At 42.1% G+C, this 21440-nt stretch overlaps 1 protein-coding gene across 5 annotated transcripts in view; it reads left to right on the plus strand.

Annotated features, from left to right (window-relative positions):
- The window catches only part of KNOP1 (lysine rich nucleolar protein 1), a 473956-nt gene that overhangs the window by 107152 nt on the left and 345364 nt on the right, over positions 1 to 21440 (plus strand). For all 5 annotated transcript variants that reach the window (XM_044089747.1, XM_044089745.1, XM_044089744.1 and 2 more), the window contains one exon: positions 11440 to 12483. In XM_044089747.1, the coding sequence (XP_043945682.1) occupies positions 11518 to 12483 (966 nt within the window). In that variant the 5' untranslated portion in view covers positions 11440 to 11517. The remainder of the gene's footprint in view (positions 1 to 11439; positions 12484 to 21440) is intronic.

Here is a 21440-nt window from a genome sequence, read left to right on the forward strand (position 1 = left end):
GTAGAGCTTCCACCTCCAAATCTGGAGTAGATAAAGTACAAACCAACAGAAAGCAATCCCAATGACTTCCCTCTGCCTACACCAAGCACTTATCTTTTGGCAGCACCCATAGGGGGAAAATTAGCACTTTTTGCTCAAAAGTGGCAGTTAATAACCCAGGACAAGTGGGTACTAAACATCATATCACAGGGATACAGATTCCATTTCCACATTCTGCCAATGGCAAATGGTTGGCCAGATCTGCCAAAAAATCAATGGACAGAGGCACAGAAACAAGTTACGCCCCCTCATGGATATGGGGGCCATTCAGACAGTACCAGAACAGGAAAAAGGACAAAGTTTTTACTCAAGACTGTTCTTGGTACCCAGAAAGGACAAGGCCTGGCGGCCAATACTGAATTTATTGATTTTGAACACATACCTGGACAAATTCAAAATGCTGACTTTGCAGCAGCTTCTGCCCATGCTGGGCAAGAATGCTTGGCTGCTGACTTTAGACCTAAAAGAGGCATACCTGCACGTCCCAATAAGACAGTCATGCAGAAGATACCTCAGATTCAAGACTGGCTTAATGCATTACCAATTCTCTGCACTGCTCTTTGGCTTATCTACTACGCTCAGGGTCTTTACAAAGTGCCTGGCACCAGTAATTGCATTATGCAGACAAAGAAGTATACAAATATATCCTTACTTGGATGACTCTCTCATTCAAGCAGAGAACAAGGACACTCTTCTTTGACACCTGGCGTTTGTGAAAAGGCTACTAACATGCCTAGGGTACACAATAAACGAAAAGAAATCACAACTGGTACCCTCTCAAAAGATAACATTTCTGGGTGCAAGCTTGGATACAACTGCCCAGATGACTTACCTCACACCAGACAAGCAAAGGCAACTGACTGCTTACTTCAAACTGATGGCAACAAAAACCCAGTCTTCAGCGAGGCAAATTCTGCAGGCTCTGAGCTTCATGGCATCCTGCATTCTACTAATTCCATATGCAAGACTGCATATGAGGAAACTTCAATGGTACCTAAAAAGTTTATGGAGTCAACATTCACACAGTCTGGAAACAATGATTCCTCTCATTCCCTGCCTGCAACAGGAGTTTCTATGGTGGGCAAAGGCATGTCACCAAAACATGGGACTGCCCTTCACTCTATCCCCTGCCAGCCAAACCTTAACAGATGCATCAGATTATGCCTGGGGGGCCCACATGGCAGGAAGATGCATTCAGGGCTTATGAACACCACAACAAATGCATCCTACATATCAACCAGAAAGAGATGCTAGCTGTTCAAAATACCCTAACAGCCTTCAAGGACTTACTTCATCCAGCACAACTACTGATAAAGACGGACAACACCACAGTCATGTGGTATATAAATAAGTAAGGGGGCAAACATTCATACCCCCTTTGCAGATTAGCCATGGCACTGTGAGAGACTGCTTTGACCTACCAAATACATCTTCAAGCTCAATTCCTGCCAGGAAAACAAAACACTCTGCAGACGATTTAAGCAGAAACCTTATGGATCCTCACAAGTGGAAATTTAAATCCACAAGTCTTCAGCATGATAACAGAGAAATGGGGGAGCCCAGACATAGATCTATTTGCCTCTCCTCAAAATTATCAATTGAAAAGATTCTGCACAAGGACTTATCACAGACAAGCATGGAAAGTGGACGCCCTATCCTTCAGTTGGAAAAACCTATCAGTTTATGCCTTTCCTCCTCTGCCTCTTCTACCCAAGGTCCTCCTAAAAGTCAGACAGGAGAAGCCAAAGATGATATTAATTGCCCTGGACTGGCCCCACCAATACTGGTACCCAATCCTAAGGAACTTGACTCAATACCCAGCTTGGACCTTGCCTCAAAGACCACAACTACTGTCCCAGCAAAACAATCAGACTCTGAACATGGCAGCATGGCTAATCATGTAGTCATACAAACAACACCTCTCAGTAAAGCTGTGATGGATGTCATTTTGGAAGCCAGAAGGCCTAGTACTAGAAAATCTTATGCTGACAAATGGAAGAGATTCTGTGCTTGGAATCAAGCACAAGGAACTGATACAGCAGAACCAAATATTCCTCAGATGTTACAATACTTAACTGAGATGGTTGACAAGGCCTCTTTCTCATCAATCAAAATCCATGCCTCTGCCATTTCGGCTCATTACAATACAGAGCCACCAATCTTTTCTCATCTTTTACTAAAGCAGTATCTTAGAGGAGCCAAAAATTTAAGGCCTCCTAGAAAATCACCATTACCTGCATGGGACCTCAATTATGTGTTGGAAAAGCTCACCTTGCCTCCATTTGAACCAGCTGCTACCGCTGATCTAAAGTTCTTGTCATGGAAAACAGCTATGCTACTAGCAATTACTTTAGCCAGAAGAGTTTGAGCTACAGGCCCTCATGGCTGTAGAGCCTTTTATCATATTTTTCCCAGACAGGGTGTCTCTGAGGACAAATCCTACTTTTATGCCTAAGGTGGTTTCCAGTGTGGCTCTTAACCAAACAATTCATCTGCCAACTTTTTATCCAAATCCGCAGAACAAGGGGGGGAGAATTCTGCATTCCTTGGACGTACACGAACAGCTAAGATTCTACTTAAGCAGGACAAAAGCTCTAAGAAAAACTGAGCAATTACTAGTGTCATATGCTGCAGGATCAGAAGGAAAGCCTATTTCAAAGCAGACAATTTCAAAGTGGATAAGCCACTGCATCCGTTGCTGCTACTTACATCATGGTAAACCTGTGCTACAACCTATGTGGTGTATTTGCTTGTAGACGAAGGTAAAGTTTATATTGATGCATGTATGTATGTAATATATTTATATTTTTATATATATATATATATATATATATATATATATATATACATATATATATATAATGTGTGTGTGTATATGTGTGTATATATATATATATATATATATATATATATATATATATATATATATATATATAATGTGTGTGTGTGTGTGTGTGTATATATATATATATATATATATATATATATATATATATATATATATATATATTTAAAATTTTGCTAACTTTTTGGGGGCAAGAAAAACTAAAGAAAATGGCGCCGGCATATTTTATACCCCTGACTACCTGACGTCATGGAAGAGAAGACAGCAACCGACGTAGGACCCAAGACTTTGGAATTCAGGCCAACTGAGGGCAACCTGCCAGCAGATTACCCAAATGTAATGACTGCAACAGTGAATACACTCGAACATCTACATTTATGGTAAGTGTACACAACTGTACTTTTCTTTCGATAGTCTATTTTGTACCACCTTCTGACACCCTGTATCTGTAAAACATTTGTATTCATATATGGCAGTTACATTTTCTCTACATTGCCTTTCTGTCTGCTTCCATGCCTTTACTCGTCTGAGCCACGCTTCTCAACTGTCCAGATTTTCACAGAATGTCCAGATTTTTGCCTCAGATTTCTTGTCTGATCCTCATAAAATTTGTGATTTCTTGGCAAGTCAGCGAGGATTGAAGTTACTAAATAATGGCACACATTTGAGTTTCAGATTTCATACTCCTCAGAAAATGCATGCAACAAGTCTTGTTATTATGACAGATTTCTAAGTTTATAAAAGCAATATTTAAAATCTGTCCCTGTTTTTGGTCCTTTGTACCGCCATTATTTTAGGTTTTGTCCAGACTTCTTGCACTAAGAGGTTGAGAGACCACCTCTGCCGACATCTTGCCATCCTTTCCTTTGTCTATCCTGTCTGCTGCTCTCTTGCTGTTGCATTCTATTCCCACTTTTCCTTCCTTTCTCCAGACTGGCCTAAGTAGCCAACCATCTACTCTGTCTAGCTCCCAGATTATTTTCCTTAAGCTCTGTCATTGTCCTTTAAAGCTTACTGAGTCGGACCCCATGTACACATCCTCGTCTTTGCTCCAGGATGTCCTCATCCTCCTACCTCTTAATTTTACTCTTCCTTGTTTTACTTCTCTGTCCTGTTTTTCAGTCTACCCTCTTTTATTGTACTATGCTGCATCTGTGCTTGCTAAATCTTTGGCCTGTTCCCTGGGTTTGGCCCTTATGTAGTCTTGTATGTATCATGCAGTCTCACTCTGGCCTCCTGTTTCCTTTGGTGCATTCTCATGATAGCCTGATTTACTGTACTCTAATCTGCCTTCTCCTGATGTTCATCGTACATACAGCTGCAGTCATTACAGATGGGTTATCCTGCCGTCAGGTGGGTCCTCAGTCGGCCGAATTCCAAAGTCCAGGTCCAGCGTCTGTTGTCGTCGCTTCTTCCCTGATGTCAGTGCGGCAGGGGTATAAAAGAGGCAGCCGACGCCATTTTCTTAAGTCTTTCTTGCCGCGCGGTGCCCGAAGCAGAAGCAGTTCGCAAGTGCCGGTCGGCCAGCTCCTGAGATTTACGAAAGTATTTCAGCCGAAGTCTTCTTTAAAGCTAAGTTCCCCATTGGGAAAACTTTTCTTGCCTCAGACCGATGTCAGACAAAGTTAATAATTGCATTTCTTGTGGGAAGCAAATACCTCATAAGGATTTTCACTCTTTCTGTATACCTTGCTTAGGGTCAGACCACGACGTCTCGGCCTGCCGTTTTTGTGCTAGGTTCAACAAGCGCACTATTAAGTGCCGGGCGGAGTTCGCCCTTCATTATTTTGGTAAAAAATTTAATTATATCATGTGGTCGGATACACCGACGCCAGTTTTAAGCAAAAAAAGCAAAGACAAGGACCGACATCCGAGGTCTGCACCGAGTACGGAGACCACGCTTAGGCCGACTACTGGTTCTCCGGTTCTCAGCGAGGCGCCTACGCAGCCCCTGACTACCGATGAAACTATTTTACCGGTGACTTCAGTACCCGAGGTCGCAGGCTCCTCGGTCTCCATTCCCACTGCAGATACCGACGCCACTCTTGGCGGGGAAACTGAAAATTTAGTGAGGCCTACCATTTCTGAAGGCGTCTTCAGGCCTACCACCTTCTCTATTAAATCCCTTACTAAATCTAAAGCTGCCATGAAATCTAAAAAACAGGGTCCTCAGACCTCCTCTCAAGGCCCCATGCCTAAAAAACAGATGCTTAAAATGGCTGAGGATTTGATAACTCTCATCAGGGGTTCTCAACCCCCCTCTGACAAAAGACCCAGACTGGAGGAAGACTTCCCCCTCCTCGGACCAGGCTTCTATTACCTCAGACCATTCTGAGGACCAGGATTTTGCCTATTCCCCTTTTGAAGACTCTGATGTTGAGGAGTCTATTCCCTCAGTCCCCCCCCCCCCCCGAGGACTACTCTTTTGGGGAAACCCTGCATACACTGAGGGAGCACTTCCACTGGGAAGGCCAGGATTACTCAGATTCCAAGAAAAGGCTCAGGGAATTTTTACTGCTCCCCCAGCATAGGCCCCTGGCTATTCCTCCTGTTTTAGATATTTTGGATGATGAGTATGCAGAAGCCAGTCTTAATCCAGATTCTTTACCTCCTGCCCCTGTTAAACCAGACAGATATTACTGGGTTCCTGATTCTCACCAGTTTCTTTATAAAAGCCATACTGCTGACCCGGAAACAATTTCAAAGGGTCCCAAGGGAATAAAGGCCTCTACTGCTAAAAACCCTTTACCTTCAGAGAGAGATTCCAGAGCATTAGAAAGGTGGGGGGAAAAAGGTGTATACATCTGCCACTTTAACCATGAGGGCATTAAACTGTCAATTTCATATGTTAAAGTGCCAACAGTTTTTGTTATCTCAGCTGAAAAGCAAATTGACACAGACAGAACAACCAGATTTGAAAGAGTTGCAGGATTTGTTGCATGGAGCAGAGCAAGTGGTAAACATACCTTGCAGTGTGGTTTTGATGCTTTAGAGGCCTCATGTAGAGCTGATGTCACGGGGTCTGTCATACGTACGCATGCTTGGCTCAAAGAGCAAACCTTACCAGATCATGTCAAAGCAAAGTTATTAGATGCACCACTTCAAAAAGATGTATTGTTTGGTGTTAAAGCTGAGGAGGTACTAAAGAAAATGGAGGAAAAAGCGAAATCTATGCAAACAGTAAAAGATTTCTTGCAGGTGCAACCTCCACGCTTCAGCAGAAACTGGCCTTCAAAAAATTGGTCCTTTCCAGCCATGGACAGACCTTAAAGGGGCAGATACAGACGCCCAAGGGGTAGAGGACAATCTCAAGGATCTTACAGAGCTAGACAGTGGCAAGCACCAACCCCAAGAGGTGGAGAAGATAGATCACAGTCATTTAGAAAACAGACACAATGACTTCCCCCTATGCCTGCCAAACAAAGCTATAATGGCAGCACCTTTGGGTGGAAAACTGGCATTATTTTCAAAAAACTGGCACATTGTTACAAAAGACAAATGGATTCTGGACATTATAGACAGAGGCTACAGGTTCCACTTTCACACCCTTCCAAAAATGAGAGGCTTGCCAAACCTGCCACAAAATCAATGGGCAGAGACACAAAGACAAATTTCCGCTCTCATGGATATGAAAGCAATTCAAGAAGTACCTGCAAAAGAACAAGGTCAAGGTTTTTATTCCAGACTATTTCTGGTACCAAGGAAGGACAAAGATTGGAGACCCATCTTAGACCTATCCATCCTAAACACATATCTACAGGTGCCAAAATTCAAGATGCTCACATTACAGCAGCTTCTTCCCATGCTGGGCAAGGAGTCTTGGCTGGTAACGTTGGACCTCAAGGAGGCATACCTGCATGTCCCTATCAGACAAGATTGCAGAAGATACCTCAGATTTCTTGCAGGTTCAACCCATTACCAATTCTCTGCATTGCCCTTTGGCTTATCTACTGCGCCCAGAGTGTTTACGAAATGCCTGGCATCAGTAATTGCCTTCTGCAGACAACAAGGAATACAAATCTACCCATATCTGGACGACTGCCTGATCCAAGCGGACAGCAAGGACATTCTATTGCAGCATCTGGCGTTTGTAATAAAACTGTTTAACTACCTGGGATACACAGTGAACAAAAAGGAATCAAAACTAATACTTTCTCAACAGATAATTTTCCTGGGTGCAAGCTTAAATACAACCACCCAGATGGCCTACCTCACGCCAGACAAACAAGGGCAACTGTCTCAATACTTCAACAAAATGGCAACTTTCACCAGACTAACTGCAAGGAAAGTCCTGCAGGCTCTGGGATTTATGGCATCTTGCATCCTACTAATACCATGTGCAAAGCTGCATATGAGGAAACTACAATGGTACCTAAAAAACATATGGTCTCAACACAGCCACAGCTTGGAAACAATTATACCACTCCATTCCATGCATTCAAAAGGAATTTTTGTGGTGGGCTCAAGCATGCCAAAGAAACACAGGTCTCCCTTTCTGTTTACCTCAAGCAACTCAAATCATCACAAAGGATGCCTCAGACTATGCCTGGGGAGCACACATGGCAGATCAGTGCATTCAGGGAAAATGGTCCCAAAAAGAGAAGCACCTACACATCAACCAAAAGGAGATGCTAGCCGTGCAAAATGCTCTTATGACCTTCAAAGACCTACTCCATCCAGGCCAGCTATTGATAAGGACAGACAACACCACAGTCATGTGGTACATAAACAAACAGGGGGGAACTCATTCATACCCCCTGTGCAGGCAAGCCATGACCCTGTGGAACACAGCACTGGAATTACAAATTCAACTACAGGCACAATTCCTGCCAGGGAAGGAAAACACACTGGCAGACAACTTAAGCAGAAATATGACAGACCCACACAAATGGAAGTTGCATCCTCAAGTCTTCTCAAAGATAACTCAGGCATGGGGACAGCCAGACATAGATCTGTTTGCTACCCACAGAAATTACCAGTTGGAAAAATTCTGTTCAAGGACCTATCATCCACAGGCCTGGAAAGTGGACGCACTCTCTTTCAATTGGACAGCATCGACAGTCTATGCCTTTCCGCCTCTTCGTCTGCTGACCAAATTTCTATTAAAAGCTAGAGCAGAGAGGCCAAAAATGATTCTCATTGCTCCAGACTGGCCATGACAGCACTGATATCCTGTCCTAAAGAGCCTGACACACACACCACCATGGACCCTACCTCTAGGTCCTCTTCTGTTGTCCCAGCACAACTACAAAACCCTTCACAGCCAGCTCAAAACCCTGAATCTAGCTGCATGGAGAATACCTTAATTTCCCAACAGACTCTCCTCTCCAAGGAGGTGCAGGATGTCATCTTGGAGGCCAGAAGACCCTCTACTAGAAAAGCCTACTCCACCAAATGGAAATTATTTTGTTCCTGGAATCAAGAAAAGGGCCAGAATCCTTGGGTAATAAATATACCTCAAATTTTACAATACCTAGCTGAGATGTTAAACAGTGGCCTTTCCTTCTCCTCCATCAAGATCCACGCTTCAGCCATTTCTGCACAATACAATACAGATCTTCCTTTATTCTCCCATCCTCTATTAAGGCAGTTCCTCAGAGGGGCAAAAAACATAAAACCCCCATGGAAACCACCAGTCCCAGTTTGGGACCTCAACTTCGTACTGGAAAAGCTGACCCTGCCTCCCTTTGAGCCGGCTTCTTCAACAGAGCTACAATACTTGTAGTGGAAAACAGCCTTTCTTCTGGCTATTACCTCAGCACTCAGGATTTCGGAGCTACAGGCCCTCATAGCTGTGCAGCCATTCATCATTTTCCATCAGGGCAGAGTTTCCTTACGAACCAACCCTGCCTTCATGCCAAAGGTAGTATCCAGTATATCTTTGAATTAGATTATTCATTTACCTACCTTTTATCCAAATCCACAGAATAAAGGGGAGAGACTACTACATTCCTTGGACATTCACAGACAACTTCGTTATTACTTGGACAGAACAAAGCCATTCAGGCAATCTGAGCAAGTCTTTGTGTCCTATGCTACAGGTGCTCAGGGAAAGGCTATTTCCAAACAGATGCCGGACCTGGACTTTGGAATTCGGCCGACCGAGGACCCGCCTGATGGTAGGATAACCCATCTGTAATGACTGCAGCTGTATGAGCACTCGAACATCTACATTTATGGTAGGTACAAAACTGTACTTTCTCTGGTGCAGTCTGACTCTAGTCTGTGCTTGAGAGAACTGTATCATATGGGTCCATCTATCCATTATGATACTCGCACTAGTGTGGACAGTGTGCCTCTTCTCGTATGTGTCCTGTCAGTCATTTCCCTATTACTTATCACTACCCTTTGGAGCAGTTAGCTGAACACCCACTAAGGTGAAGCTCCATATCTGTTGACACCTCTTGCACTTGTCCTGCCTAAAGGTTCTCTGCTGTTTATGGTTGTAGCTTGCCTGCCAGTAGTCACTTAACATCTTGGCATGGTGCTGCACAGAAAGAGAAAATAATCTCTCAGGCCTGTGCTGAGCTCGCTGGTAGGAGTTGTTCATGGTGCTGTTTAATCCAGTCTTTTCCCCTTGCCTCTATTTCTTCTTGATGCTGCTATTACTGCTGAGTAATCCATTTTATTTCTCAATAAGTGTTCCATGTCATTGATCCTCTCCTTCTACTCTAAGGCTTGAAGAATGCAAATCCATGTCCATGCAGTTTTCTTCTAACTGAAATGGTTCTTTACTGCTCTTTAAAACTTTCTTCTTGACACCATATTAGTTCTGTCTGAGGCAGGCAATCTAAAACTGGAGTTTATTTGTTGAGTTGTGAGCCACTGTAGTGTTGAGGCAAATAGTCTGTGTTTTATAACGGGCTGTGTACTACATGAATTACAAAATTAACTGGCACCTCGCCTAAGTGTCATGTTTAATCATAGCCTCACCTCAGGCTTTATGCCCACTGTGTGGAGCACAGCTGCAGTTATCCCACTCCACATGGGGGGGGGGGGTCCACCTTGGATCCCAGGAACTACCATCCCATCAGTCTGATGAATCTGATCTGCAAGGGCATGGAACACATTATCATGGAACTTATAAACAAGGACATTGGCAACCTTCAAACACTGGACCCCACCCAGTTTGGGTTCGTGAAGGGCCAATCTTGTCTCCTGAACCTGATTGACTTCTTCGAATCAGTCTCCAGAGCTGTGGATGAGGGTAAGGCGGTCCACACAGCCTATCTGGACCTCCCCAAGGCCTTCGACACCATCCCCCACTCTGGAATCATAGGTAAACTTACTAAGCTGGGCATAAATCCCTACATCACTCGATGGGTTGCCAACTGGCTTACTGACAGAACCCAGACAGTAAAAGTAGCCGACTCCAAATCCAGCTCCAGACAAGTGACAAGTGGAGTACCTCAGGGTTCAGTCCTGGGACCGCTCGTGTTTGGCATCTACTTCTCTGAAGTACAGGCCAACACTTAGGAACTCTGGCTAACAAAGTTCGCAGATGACTGCAAACTGGGAGCCATTATTGAATCCCCAAATGATGTGGATATTCTACAAAAGGGCCTTACTGAAACAAATGCTTGGTGCCAGAGCCATGGACTCAAGCTTAATGCCAAGAAATGTATAGTTATCCCCTTTGGAAAAAACCCTGTACCCATGAATTACCACATAGGTGGCAGTGCACTAAACATCGAAAGTGTGATGAGAGACTTAGGGACACAGGTGGACAGTGGTCTCACCTTCGATAACCACATTACCACAACAGTCAGGAAATCCTTCTATGTGGCACACCTAAGGGCTTTTCATCCAGAAAAAAGGAGGTCATTGTCCCACTGTACTCCTCCCTCGTTAGACCCATTATGGAGTAGAAATCCCCATTTGGTATGTACCTCACAAGACATCTGCAACAGCTGGAAAGGCCACAGAAGTACCTCACTAAAAGAATCAGAGGCCTAAAGCAGATGCCATATGCTGACCGTCTAAAAAAAACTCCAGCTATATTCTGTGGCATATTGTCTACTCAGAGGAGATTTCTGCTTAACATACAAGGCCATGTCAAAACCTGAACTGTTGGACATGCTCCACTTAAAGAAATCCCAGTCCCTCAGAGCCACATGCTCAAGAGATCTAAACCTTGTCATCACAATGAACAAAACATGCTGGAAGAATAGGTTCCTGACCCAGAGACTCCCCATATTCTGGAATAGACTGCCCATACATGTCAAGCAGAGCACCTCCTTGGCCCTCTTCAAAAAAAACCTTGACGATTGGATGGGAGATAGGAAATTCACCCCAGGGATCATGTCAGTCGCCCTGCTAGACAGGGGTTCAGGGAAGTAAATATTGTGGGAAGAAATGTCCAGAGAATTGTTATGGCTAGGCTTGTATAGGCCCTAGGGCCAATAGCCTAGAACCAACCTATAAGTCTGTCTTTACATTGTTTCTTTCTCAGATTTGTAATTATTTGTACAGATAATTTGCTGCCATTAATCAAGTTGTCATACATCCATGTTTTCATTTAATGAAAAATAATATTTTATTTTTTGTCTTTTTAGAATGCCAAAAATGAGTTGTCCAAATCTGGCTTGCCTTCAGGAACTCGTTTGAAAAAGGAAACGAAAAAAAAAATTGAAATGGAACAGATACCCAAAGATAGCAAAAAGAAAATAAAAAGGAAACTGGTAGAAGATGAATGTGTCAATGATTACAGCAGGATAAGCACAGAAATAATCCTAAGCTCCAGCAAGAAGCCAAAAAAGAAGAAACCTAGGAAAGACATACCTATCGTTCAAGAAGAAAGCAAGCCTGTGTGTTACAACAGTGATGGCCATAGCTTGGTAGAGTGGAGCTCAAAGTCAGATGACAACACAGATACATGCATGACAACTAAAAAAAAGAAAAATTCTACAGATACAGAGGCAGATGTAAACACCACCACCTTCCCAACATATGATGTAGTAGAAAGCTCTGTTAAGGTTAAGACTAAAAAGAAGAAAAGGAAAGATAAGATTTTAGAAGAAAATAAGAATGATTTCCCTCCCAAGGAAAAAAGGAACCCATTACAAACAGAAGGTAGTAGTAAAAAGAAAAAGTTAAAAGAATTGAAAATAACGGCTGAGAGTCAGCATAGAATACCTGAAGCCGGGGATGGAAACTTGCAAGTAGATGAAGTGCTAGAAAGAGAGGAAAAGAAGAAGAAGAAAAAGAAGAAGAAAGGAAAACATTCTGATAACGTGAAGGATTGTGAATTGACATTTGCCAGTCAAAGTGATACAGATGAACACAGAGGTAAAAGCCACTGTTTAAATGAAACCAATGATGCCAGCACAGATACAAAACTGGATAAGAAATTGATACCAGCCCTTTTATTTGAGGATCTGCATTTTCCTGATGCTGGGCAGAACAGTTTCAATGAGAATAGTACAGGAGATATTAATAGTCCAAAAAAGAAAAAAAAACACAAACACACAAAGGACAAAGCACTTGAAATAAGTAAACTGAGTAGTTGTGACTCAGCAAGGAAGAGAAAGATTGAAGGAGACGGTGATAAGCAGCGAGTAAAGAAAATGAAGAATTCTGCTGATCAAGTCAAGAGTAACGTAAGTCAGTATAAGTCGAATGTTCATTTCAGAGTAGAATTAATGAAAGTGAATGTTTTATTGTATTTGTTAATTGAATCAAATGTGGCTTTAGTTTCTTTAGTGTATGCTAGAAGGCATGTATATGAATAATATAAAACGGCTTCAAGTATCATTTTCTTCCTCTGTTAGTAACTGAGCCTGTGATCCACTGCCAATCACCAGAAGGGATATTTATTGTCCACTTACATCAAGCAAAGATTTTCAAGTAAATAATAGCACCATGCAAGTCTGGTCACACACAAATCTCCAGATTTTCACAGAATGCCCAGATTTTTGTCTCATATTTTTGGTGTCCCCCATAAAATTTATCGTTTTCTGGCAAATCAGTGAGTATTGAGGTCAATAAATAACGACACACATTTGAGTTTTAAACTTCGTATCTTTCAGAAATGCATGCACACGCAAATCATGTTGTGCTAGCAACTTTCTAAGTTTATAACAGCAATTTTTAGAATTTGTCCCTATTTTTTGGCCTTTGTTTTCCCGTTATTTTAAGGTTTGTTCCGATTTCTTATGTTAATTAAGAGGTTGAGAGTTATGATCTTGCATTCCAGCTGCAGTCTTAAGTAAGTGGTTTCTAAAAGCTGTAGTGCACCATCCCCTTAGATCATTTTACAGAGGAAATTGTTTGCATTCCCTGTCTTACATGTGACAGAAATAACAAACTTTCGTACTCTATGCACGTTTTGAGGAAGGCCATTCTCTCTAACATTCTTCATCAAGAATTCACTAGATGTTCTTCGTGTTTACTGTTGCAGTCATTACATTTGCGTAATCCTGCTGGCAGGTTGCCCTCAGTCGGCCTGAATTCCAAAAAAATACATTTATCTTCATAAATATTCTCTGTAAAATGCAACTGCACTGTCTTGAACCCTGGTACTTAAGCTAACCTGTAAAACAAGGCAATTTATTTTGTTTTGTTTTATTACTACTACCCATTGTGTATGTCTGCGTTAATGCTGTTTCTGTGCCTTTTTACTCCACCCCATCTTTTCTGCTTAATGTTTCTCATGACTGTACTGTAAGTCCTCTAGTTTGCATAGTGACATGGTAATTAAGTCATTCTTTGTCAGCACAACCCGTAACCTCTTGTCCCTTCACAACCCCAACTCATACTTTCAGCTGTTCTAAGCATGATTAGCTCTCTTTCACTGACTTGCCAGCCTACAAATCGATTGCATTTTTATTTAACTGTACTTACCCCCCAGTGTGCATGCAAGCATCAGAAAAAAATCATTCTATTCTCTATCCCCATTTGCAGGTTTTTATTCTTTTCTGTCGCACTCTATCTGTAGCTTTCACAATGCCTTAGCTTCCTTTAATGATTTTAGTACTCCTGTTTTCTTAATTGAAATGTAAGTACAACTAATAACAAAATAACCTTCTATTTTCTAGAAAACAATGAAATATCCAGAACCTGGAAGTCCATCCCTCAACACATCCTAAATGCCACCAACTCATCCAAGTTTAAACAATTTCTCAAGGAACACTTAACCAACAACTGGCTCTGCTCTTGCAAATCTCCAGGGTGATCATAACATCCCATTCTTCTAGCTCTCCTACATCACATCTGCTTTTTCTCTCTCAATTTCTCTCTCTCTCTGTATTCCAGTCTGTTCCCCTTCCACTCCCACTTCCCCCTTCTCTTGGGTTACCCTTATCTCTCATTTCTCTGTACCCTGCCCACTTAATTTCAAGTAGCTCCTTTATCTCTGAGTTCCCATATACACAAGTCCTTTCACTGCTATTTCCAATTGATTGTCAGACTGTCTTATTTTCCCATGATACTGCTGTGTATAGCGGTGCCATAATACTGTATGCTGATTGCATTGTTTTACATTTTCAAGTTAGACACTCCTCCCCCCCTAGATATTGTACTATGCTTATTCTCTATATTTTCTTTGGCCTGCCAAGTAGATATTGTTATATCTGTTTAGTTTGTAGTGGAGCTTTTTATATTTTCTAGTTAGACGCTCCGGGATATTGTACTCTGTTTCTTGTATGCACTTTGTTTTACCTAGTAAATATTGTTATATGTGTGTAATTTGTAGTGAAGGTTTTCTCCCCGGGCTTCCTCTGAAAATGACTACTAGTCCAGTCGGACCACCCCAGTAAACAAATGTCAAATAAATAAAATAAAATTCTCTATGAATTTAATTTACTTGTTTTATACAACTTTCTGCTATCTGTCTGCATATGTCTCACCATTGGCATTCTTCCCTTCATTGCACACATGCATGCACTGATGCACTCATGCTGATCGCCATCGTCGGGCGTTTTAACCTAGACCTTTCACAGAGTCTTTCCTCAGTATCTATACTCACTCATTTATTCACATACCACTTCCTACAATAGGCTTTCCCTAGTTTTTACCTTTTCTCTGCCCCCTTCTCACCATAAAGACATGGACAGGACGTATTCTTTGTTCAGGTATTTAGTTTTTCATTTTAGGATATGTGCTTTACATGTAATTAGCCATCAAAGCTTAAGAACGCTGTATTTGATTAGATTTTCTTGCTCTCCTTGCTGACTTTTAAGGTATTGTTCTACTGGCCTGTTTGCTCATAATGATAAACCAAATAATTTCCTGTATTGGCTGCCTTGTCTCACTTAAGGGTTTTTAGTTCCTTCATGTCAGTCACGTGGCTTCTAAATTGCATAGTAATTTTACCAGCGATCAAAGATTTTCACCATCCATTCTTCCTGCATTGTGTCAGTTGGTGACTGCTAACACACATTACTTTACAAGTCACATGTCTGTTTAAAGGAACTACAGTGCAGGCAGCCTCATTAACCATTTATCATATTCTGATCCATTTTCTGAAAATGTTTTTCAGTGGTATCCAGTATGCTTTTTTGTAATGGCTGTTTGTTAAAGATGACACATGGTCTTGTTCCATACTGTTTAAATTACCGTGTAAAAAAAAAAACGTTGATTTTTTTGTTTTTATTCTTACTACCCAGTTAGTATTTCTGTGCTAATCCTGATTACATGTCTTTGCTGGATATTGCCCCACAATTCACAGGATGTCCTTCAAGGATGCTTCTGCAGTCTTTACAAATGGGTTGTCATGTCGTCAGGCAGCCCTTCGGTCGGCCGGATTCCAAAGTCTGGGTCTGGCTTCGGCTGGTGTCGCACTTCACCCGACGTCATTGCGGCAGTCATTTGGGTATAAAGGCATCAGCCGACGCCATTTTCCTCAGTCTTTCTTGCCGCGTGGCGCCCGAAGCAGAAGCTGTTCGCAAGTGCCGGTCGGTCAGATCCAGAGATTACTTCTACCGAATACTACTTCGAAGACTTCTATAAAGCTAAGTACCCCGTTGGGGACTCTTTCTTGCCTCAGCCGATGTCAGAGAAAGTTAATAACTGTTTATCTTGTGGGAAACAGATACCTCATAAAGATTTCCACTCCTATTGCATTCATTGTTTAGGCCCAGACCACGACGTAGCAGCTTGTCTAGCCTGTGCTTCTTTTAACCGACGGACGCTTAGACGTCACTCGGACTTTGCTGAGCAGATTTTCGGCTCCGATTTTGCCTACATTATGCCGTCGGATCCTCCGACTACGCAAATAACCAAAAACGCAAAGAAAAGGACCGACACTCGCGGTCCGCGGTTTCGGCCGAAGCCGCGGTTAAGCAAACCACGAGTGTCTCGGTTTCGGCCGAAACCGAGCAAGCGGTTCTTTCTTCAGCCGATAACTTGCCTTCTACCGAGGCCTCTTCTAACCTGGTAGAGACTGCTTCTGAAATCCAACCTTCTGTTGCGATTTCACAGGATTTATCAGACACCATTCCCCTAGATATTTCTACCCCTGCACGTGGAGCTGCTAGGCCTCCCCCAGCTATGTCTATTAAGGCCTTTGCCAGGGCTAAAGCAGCCAAAGCATCAAAACCTGTGCCTGCCAAGCCCCTCTCACAGGCCCAGCACCAGCTCCCATATGCTTTCTTTGGCAGAGGATCTCATCTCTTTAATTCGTGGAGCCCAGCCTCATCCAGACCGGGCCTCTCTCCCTCCTCCAGAAAAGAGGCCTAGAGCAGAGCCCCCTGAGCCAGTAGCTACAGATGATTCCTCTGATGACTCAGAACATACAGACCCTCCTGAGGCTTCTTATTCTCCTTACGAAGACTCTGATGCTGAGGAGTCCATCCCTTCAGCCTCTCCTCCTGAGGAATTTTCCTTTGGGGAAACCTTGCATGCTATGAGGCAACAATTTCAGTGGCAGGGCCAAGATTTCTCAGACTCTAGAAAAAGGCTTAGGACCTTTCTACATTTGCCACAACATAGGCCTTTAGCTATACCTCCAGTTCTACCTGTTGTTGATGATGCATTTAATGATGCTTGCACTGCTCCTGATACTTTACCTCCAGCTCCTGCTAAGCCCGATAGGTACTACAGGGTCCCGGACACTCATCACCACTTATATAAGGCTCCTTTTGCAGATCCAGAGACTATCTCCCAGGGCCCTAAAGCGGTAGCAGCTACTTCTAAAAACCCCCTCCCGTCTGAAAGGGAATCCAGGTCCTTAGAGAGATGGGGTAAAAAAGTTTACACCTCTGCTACTTTGTCAGCTAGAGCTTTGAACTGCCAATTTCATATGATTCAATATCAAGAGTTTATGCTTGACCAGTTGACTAAAAATCTGTCCTCTGAAGAATCTTTAGTTAAAAAGTATGTTCAAGAAATGTTACATAACATACAGCAGGTTAGTAACCATTCTTTAAAATGTGGCTATGATGCACTGGAGGCTTCCTTTAGATCAGCCATGACTGGCACAGTTATCAGAAGGCATGCATGGTTGAAAGAACAGGCATTACCAGACCATGTCAAATCTAAGCTTTTGGATGCACCTATGGACAAGGTCAGTTTATTTGGTGCCCCTGCACAACAGGTACTAAAAAAGATGGAAGAGAAAGCAAAATCTGTGCAAACAGTGAAAGATTTCTTACAAGTTCAACCTCCAAGGTTTAGCAGGAACTGGTCCTCCAAGAATTGTCCTTTCCGGACTCCTCTAAGGCACAAAGAGGCAGGAATAGGCGCTCTAGAGGCAGAAACCAATCCAGGGGTGCCTACAGGGGTCGCCAGTGGCAGGGTAACAACCAACAAGGCACAGATACAGCTACCACCACTACAACAACTCAATCACAGTGACTTGGCGGTGGCACCACCTACCAGGGAACAACTAGAAGCACCCTTAGGTGGAAAGCTAACATTATTTTCAAGAAACTGGCACTGCATTACAAGAGAAAAATGGATTTTGCAGACTATAGACAAAGGTTACAGGTTCCATTTCCATACACTACCAGGAAAGACAGGAATGCCAAACCTACCACCTTCTCAAAGGGCAGAAGCTCTAAAACAAATATCTCAATTATTAAGAATGAGAGCTGTGGAAAAGGTACCATTTATGGAGCAAGGGAAGGGATTTTACTCCAGGCTCTTCCTGGTACCAAGAAAAGAAAACAAATGGAGGCCTATTCTAGACCTGTCCGCTTTAAACACATTCCTCATTGTTCCAAAATTCAAAATGCTGACCCTACAGCAGCTTCTTCCCATGCTGGGCAAGGAGTCTTGGCTGGTAACTCTAGATCTCAAGGAGGCATACCTGCACGTCCCCATAAGACCAATTTGCAGAAGATACCTCAGATTTCTTGCAGGATCAGAGCACTATCAATTCTCAGCATTGCTCTTTGGCTTATCTACTGCGCCCAGAGTGTTCACGAAATGCCTGGCATCAGTAATCGCTCATTGCAGACTTCAGGGAATTCAAATCTATCCCTACCTGGACGACTGCCTGATACAAGCGGACAACAAAACAAACTATCAGAAGACTTACAAAGAGTCATCTACCTGCTGCAAGCCCTGGGATATACAGTCAATACAAAAAAGTCAAGGCTGATTCCATCCCAAAGAATAACCTTTCTGGGTGCAGAACTGGACACATCAAAACAAATGGCATTTCTAACTGCAGAAAAGAAAGAGCAACTTCCCCTCTACTTCTTGGCATTAACAAAGCAGAGCCATCTAACTGCAAGAAAAGTGCTACAAGCTCTAGGCTTCATGGCATCCTGCATACTACTGGTCCCTCATGCCAGGCTGCATATGAGAAAGCTACAGTGGTACCTAAAGAATTTGTGGCCTCAGCACAAGCACAGCCTAGAAACCAAAATTCCAATGATCCCATGCCTGAAACAAGAGTTCTTATGGTGGGCTCAGGCCTGTCAATCAAACACAGGACTACCCTTCTGCAAAAGTCAACCAAGACAAACCATCACGACAGATGCCTCAGACCTCGGTTGGGGGGCACACATGATGGGCAATTGCATTCAAGGCCTATGGACTCAAGACCAGCTGCACCTGCACATAAATCTAAAATAAATGATGGCAGTAAAATTGGCAATCCAGGCATTCAGACCTTTTCTCCAAGAAGGCCAGTTGATGATAAGGACAGACAACACCACAGTTCTTTTCTGCTTATTTTTTCTGACAGTTTACTCTTGACTATGCTGTATGTTATCCAGTTCTCTTATTAACTTAATCACTCTTATTCACCGCTTTATGAAAGGCCTCATCCTTTTGCAGTTTCTAACCACACCTCCAGCACATCTGGTGTCTTCAGCACACGTTTTCTGACATACCAACCTACACATCATTGCATTACGCTCTGCACCTTATTATTTATTTTGTTTCACTGCACTCCTCCTCCTCCAGTGTGCACATAAGTAGGAGTTGAAAACTATTGTAATCTGCAACCTGTTTGTAGATTTTTATTCTTTCCTGCCGACCTTGCTCACACGTCCTCATGTAGCACTCTGAAGTACTTGTCTTTCTTTAATAACTTAACCTTCCCATTTTGTTCATTTAAACTATAAATAAAACTATCAATAAAAAAACTGTCCACTTTTTCCTTCTAAGCTAATTCACTTGTGCAACATTCTGCTATATTCCCTGCACATCTGTCACTCACTGTTTTGCCCTTCTTTGTACGTCTGTACGGTGATACAGTAACATACGTGCCACTGGTTGCCCGCTTTGCTTCTGTCTCACACCCATACCCCCCCCCCCCCAGCTAGCTATGTTTATACTTCCTTAAAGCCTCCTGAACCTACCCGTTTGCTATTCAAAATACACTATCTGCTTTTACCCATTTGCAGCTCATAAATTCAGTGGAAAATCACTTGTATCCATTTACTTTTCAAAACACGCCGGCAGCCATTAAAACGGTACTTCTTTTCTGCTTCTGCTCTCATCTGCAAGATCTGTCCAACTATTTTATCAGTCATTCCCCTGAGAAAATATAACTTGTATACCATTGCCTTCCATCACACCTTATACACTGTTGCTGAGCATTAATTATAAATTACTTATTTCACGTTAACTGTATACCATATATTCCATTCAAATATTCAAACTTAACATTATGTTAGCAAATTTAGTTGTACTTCATTATATTCTATCATATCATTCTATCATCATACCATGCCTACGGACTTGTTAACAATACTAAGTCGCTCCCCTTTTTATCCCCAGTGCTACCCTCTCTTTGACACTTTCTTCTCCAACACCTTCTAGCATCACCCTATCAGTTCACAGTCTGTATATCTCCTTATAATTTGTAATTCAGCTAGACTTACTATTGACTTATCTGATCAGTCCTTCATCTACACTTATATTCCAGTTAACAAATTCTTCTCTCCATCTGTTCATTTTAGCCCATTGTTTTCCTCTTTATTTTTCACATTGCCTTGACTCATATTATTTAATCTAATTCAGTTTACTACAGTGTTTTTCCCTCTTTAAATATTGTCCAGCATAGTATATTCTTATTTCCCATCTCTTCTGTTTCATACCTTGCTGTTATCCCACCTTTGCCTTAACATCAATAATAATCGTTTTGCATAACTTCCTGTTCTTCTTATCTTGTCCTTATGCAACATCACAGACATGCACACTAATAACTTGTACTGTTATGTATAACAAGCTACTTTTAGCAAAACCTGTCTTCAGGTTGAGTTGTCAGTTTGATGGCCCTCACAAGTAAGATTTCTCCTGTTACCTAATAAGCAATCTTTTATGAATCTTTCCGTCTGCCCTCAAACATTTCCCTGACGTGGTCTTCTGTCCACATTTCTAAAACCTAGAATGATTATTACCACTCTCCTTCTCACACTGATTAAGTTGGATCTGGACTAGGTTCAGTATCACTAATCAGCACTTCCTCACTTTTTTCTTTGCTAAAAATACTCTGTATAGCCCACATTAATGTTGCCAGCATTAAAAACAAATGTGCCAGCTTAGAACTACAGATTAACAAATTGCAACTGAAGGTAATGAACATTACCGAATAACGGCTTAAAGACTGCTCCCATATATCACTTTCTGTGTGTAATTTGTACTGTATGTTCAGTAACCAATAGACCTGACAAACACAAATTGTAGTACTCTAATCCGCAAGTCCACTAACATTTCCTTATCTCTAATATCATCCAGTAATATTGACAATGACAAAAACCTTCAATGGGCACATCTTCAACTTCCTTTAAATTATAAGATTAAGATTATTCTACTCATTATCTATATCCCACACCATTCTAACTTATACAGAATACACAACTAGGCATATTTAGTTATGCAAAACACCATGGTGATTTTAACATTGACACGAAAGGCAAACACTGAGCTACACTGACTTTTTCTGTCTCCGTAACTGTAATCAAATGGTTACATGGTAGAAGACCTAATCCTAATTCTAAAACAATCTAACATTATTGACCTTCTAATTATAACTATCCCCCAGTAAATTAAACCCCATAGTTATACTCCTGTGACCCACTCTCCACTTCTCACCTTCCGTTCACATCGGAACCATCACTGGAACCTCCTCACGTTCTATAAAACAAGATAGTTGCATACT

The sequence above is a fragment of the Protopterus annectens genome, chromosome 12.part0, assembly GCF_019279795.1.
Source record: "Protopterus annectens isolate FY-2018-M chromosome 12.part0, PAN1.0, whole genome shotgun sequence".
Classification (NCBI taxonomy): Eukaryota; Metazoa; Chordata; order Ceratodontiformes; family Protopteridae; genus Protopterus; species Protopterus annectens.